The sequence below is a fragment of the Sphaeroforma arctica genome (assembly GCF_001186125.1).
Source record: "Sphaeroforma arctica JP610 unplaced genomic scaffold supercont1.3149, whole genome shotgun sequence".
Classification (NCBI taxonomy): domain Eukaryota; class Ichthyosporea; order Ichthyophonida; genus Sphaeroforma; species Sphaeroforma arctica.
In genome coordinates, this window is record NW_014037409.1 from 1 (window position 1) to 3,975 (window position 3,975).

General features: G+C 42.6%; 1 protein-coding gene across 1 annotated transcript; it reads right to left on the bottom strand.

Moving 5' to 3' along the window:
* Positions 1-221: 221 nt before the first annotated feature.
* SARC_13329 (hypothetical protein) lies at positions 222-3,835 on the bottom strand (the record flags this gene model as incomplete). Its single annotated transcript, XM_014292541.1, has 7 exons — positions 222-504; positions 775-1,068; positions 1,262-1,390; positions 1,803-2,067; positions 2,347-2,583; positions 3,148-3,295; positions 3,511-3,835. 7 exons carry the CDS (start codon positions 3,833-3,835, stop codon positions 430-432), a joined length of 1,473 nt encoding a protein of 490 aa, XP_014148016.1. The 3' UTR covers positions 222-429.
* Positions 3,836-3,975: the final 140 nt, after the last annotated feature.

A 3,975-nucleotide genomic window follows, 5' to 3' on the forward strand; every position in this document is an offset into this window, starting at 1 on the left:
ATATATATATATATATATATATATATATATATATTATATATTATATATATATATATATATATATATATATATATATATATATATATATATATATATATATATATATATGTATATATATAAGTATATACATACACATATATATATAGATATATATATATATCCATTCCTACAAACATACATACTGGAAACTCATTACAGTACCCTGTCAAGAGCTCTTGAAGTAAAATGTAGCGTCATCTTTAATGTATCGAGTTGACCCGATGTAACTTTACTTTTCGGACGCACTCGCTACATACAAGCAACCCACGAGAACTATTCTACAATCTTGTTCAAATGTCATCGACTAAACGATGAGATGGTATGTATCAGCGGATGAGTCTGATACTGTTCCCTAAATCCCGAGGCGAGAAGGCAGCTATTCTAACAGTTTTACCCTTGAAGTGCCGCCAAATAGTTCTCGAAGGAGAACGGTACAAACGTATATCCTTGTCCACCATAGAATTTCTGGATTCAAAGGGTTATAGAAGAATGATCAGGAATGAGCACAAGATATATCGCGATTCGCACTCGCCCAATAGTGCAGAACGTAGCCGAATACTAGCGCACGTAAAAAATACGACAGGACAAGATGTAGAGCATAAATAATTAAATACACCACATCCAACTACAGCCATCACATACAACAACCCGCTGTCAATGACGCACTCAACACCAACCACAGACATCACATACAACATATCGTTGTCAAAGACGTACTCGACATCGAATGCATACCTGTTGAAATTCAACCCAGTGGAGACGGAGGGCGTGCAGGAAGGCACTCATTCCCTCCATCATCAGTAGCACACTCACAGTCAGCCCAGCCCATGCACCAAACCCAAGGTACAACATGATGGGATTACCGGCGAAGGTAGCCTTGAGTACCATGTCCCATAGCACCTCGGATAATTGTGCGTGTGCGAGTGATAGGGCCCACAGACGAAGGTACGAGGCTGTATTGGATACTGCACCCAGGCAGAACTCAATACTGTGGATAGCGTTATGGATCATCAGATCTCCGAAGTCGAACTGAGACGTAAAAGGTTTGCCGATAGGATGAGTATGGGATAGATAAACTCTACGTTGGCGGATTGGAACATCTAGGACAATACAAACAGGACACAAACTAATCGTCACCGATAATGTACACTGAGTCGCAGTTTCACCCTGGTGAAACGGAACTAAAAGCCAAACTTGTGGTGTACACCTGAATAATGCCTACCTCTCCATGGCCACCATGGCCACCACTTGAGGCCTCTATAACATGACCGTCACCGCTCTCGTCCATGGAATCATCGGGTAGTGTGGTGCCTGCCTCGTCTTGTGCGATGGGTTGGTACCCTGACGCTTTCTATAGAAAAAAACGAATAACGGCACATGTGGTTTATAATCGCTTTCAGTGCATCGGTATGATACCCGGCCGCATACCTCAGAGCGGAAAGAAAGGTTTGCTTGTGTCTGAGTGTAAGTGAGAGCGGATATATAATAATATCCTGTGCGATTGGTCGACAACCTAATGCTTGCTATGAAAATGATGAAGAAATGGCACATTTGTGTGTGCAAGTATAATTGAGAGAGTTGTGTACGGGCGGCCCTGCAATGGGCTGCTATCACGACACTTGCTATAGATAGCAATAAATACAAAGGAAACTTTTGCCTGTAAGTGAGGACGAGTATACTGTAAACCTAAGGAAGTAAGAATCGATACATACTCATACATACCCTCAGCAATTCTCGAATTTGCATATCACACGCATACAAACCTGTTTCTTGTGCATGTAATTCTGGTATAGTGGCGACACCAGGAACATCCACGGGATGCACACTAGAGCACAGCCCACAATAACCAACTGTACGGTAGACTGGCCTTCGTATAGGAGGGTCTTGGCCGCGTACGTGTTCTCTCCCGGCTTCAAGAACATGTTCACCAGCGTGATCAGAAGTGAAGGGTCTGTGGGCACCAATGCCGTCTCGCCCTCGGGTATCACAGACTCAAATGTCATGCACCACTTGGCAACAATCATGGCACTGCCAGGGAGATAGGAGAGAGGGATTGACTTTAATAGGTTGTGGATGCGAACACAACTCACACAGATAGTAACACACCTAATAAAGAATTCAATATACTCTCCTTTATGTCAAACTTACCATTGATCATGATGCAAGGGCTGCAAGGTCATGCGCTATTTGGGGACAATCATAGCACTGGACAGGGCCGAATATGAGAGGATATAGCGTGCATACATAATTGGGCAATTCCAACTTTAAACACTAGTATCACACAGTCTGGCAGACTGCAACACTTACCAGAGATAACCAAAGACGCCGAATAGGAAGAACATTTGAGGGATGAACTCGGCCCAGATGGCGTACGCACGCTTGAAGTAGATGGCGTTGAACACGGTCATCACCACACCGAAGGACATGTGGTTGACACCAATGAGCACAGACATCTTCATTTTCAGAGAATTGAGGTAGGCCAGTTTGTTATTTGACAGTGACCATACGGGATCGACTCCCAACGCGTAGGGAGCACCGGTGTATCTGAGGGTTTAATATACATAGTGAGGGGAATAAGTCCGATTATTGGGAAAAGTGAAGCCAGAGGATTTATTATTTAAGAAATAGAGTATTGTATATGTATATATGTACACCTGTAAGTCCAAAATACATATGGCTCGGAAAAGAAATAGATTTTGCGCATATAGTGGGATTGGCACACAACTTCTAACCCATTGGAACTTCCCGAATCCTATCGATTGTAGATACGTGACTGACGATTTTGCATACATCGGTGTAGCTGGTTGCATATATCAAAACGGGGCCAAATGATTGCATGTGTAGAGATAATTCTGCCAAACTATCACACATAATGGCTGTGAATAACACAACACAAGTGAACTCATTGGGAGTACCACCATGATGCTTTCTAGTCACAAAATGTATGAACATATCAGACATCTAATATTAAATCAAATGGCGTTAATATATTATATCACACACGGAATCAATTGCGCCTCGCTGCAGAAGTACATAAACCACAGAACCACAGTAATAGCACAGTAACAACACAACCTCAAATAAGTAGAAAAATACATATGCACATACCCACATCCATCGGGGCAGGCATAGTCGTTGTAGTCCAAGCCTCTGACATTGAGGAACATTCCTCCATCGCCCCACTTCACCGTAGGTAGCTTCCAACCAGACGGGAACAGCCACAGATTCTTGGCAAAGCAATCGTTGTAGATGAAACCTACAGATTAAACATTCATATGCTAGTCATGAAAAATCACCATGAGAAAGGACATGGTAAGCAGCGCAGTCGTTTACATAATAACTGCGAACGGTTCCTCTCACGCAAATACCCGCGGAATGAGTTTCTCTTCTGGCCACTAGAGATTAAATAGAGCTGTGCTACAACTCTCAATTAGCAGCACACCCCAACGCAATTACACAGAAACAACACACCTGTGTAGATAGAGAATAGGCCCATCAGGAAGATCATGTACCGGCCTTGGAACACAGTATTCGGCATCTCACCCAAGCCTCTGATTTTCGTGATAGCGGACTCGTAGTAAATCAGGAAGAAGGCAGCCAGAGACATGATCACGCCGTGCCCGATGTCACCAAACATGACCGCGAATAAAAAGGGGAACGAGATCAACGTGAACAGACCCGGGTTGACCTCCTGGTACGTGGCCACACCATACGCATCGACAATCGCCTGAAGAGAGCAGAGAGTAACGTCTGTGAGTGAGGATACATTATTGTCATCAAAGAATACAAAACTCATTCAACTCACTCATCCCACTCGCACGCACGCACGCATATATGTATATATATATAGATATATAGATATACAGATATATATAGATATATATATATATACATGTATACATATTTATATATGAATACCTATATATATATATGTGT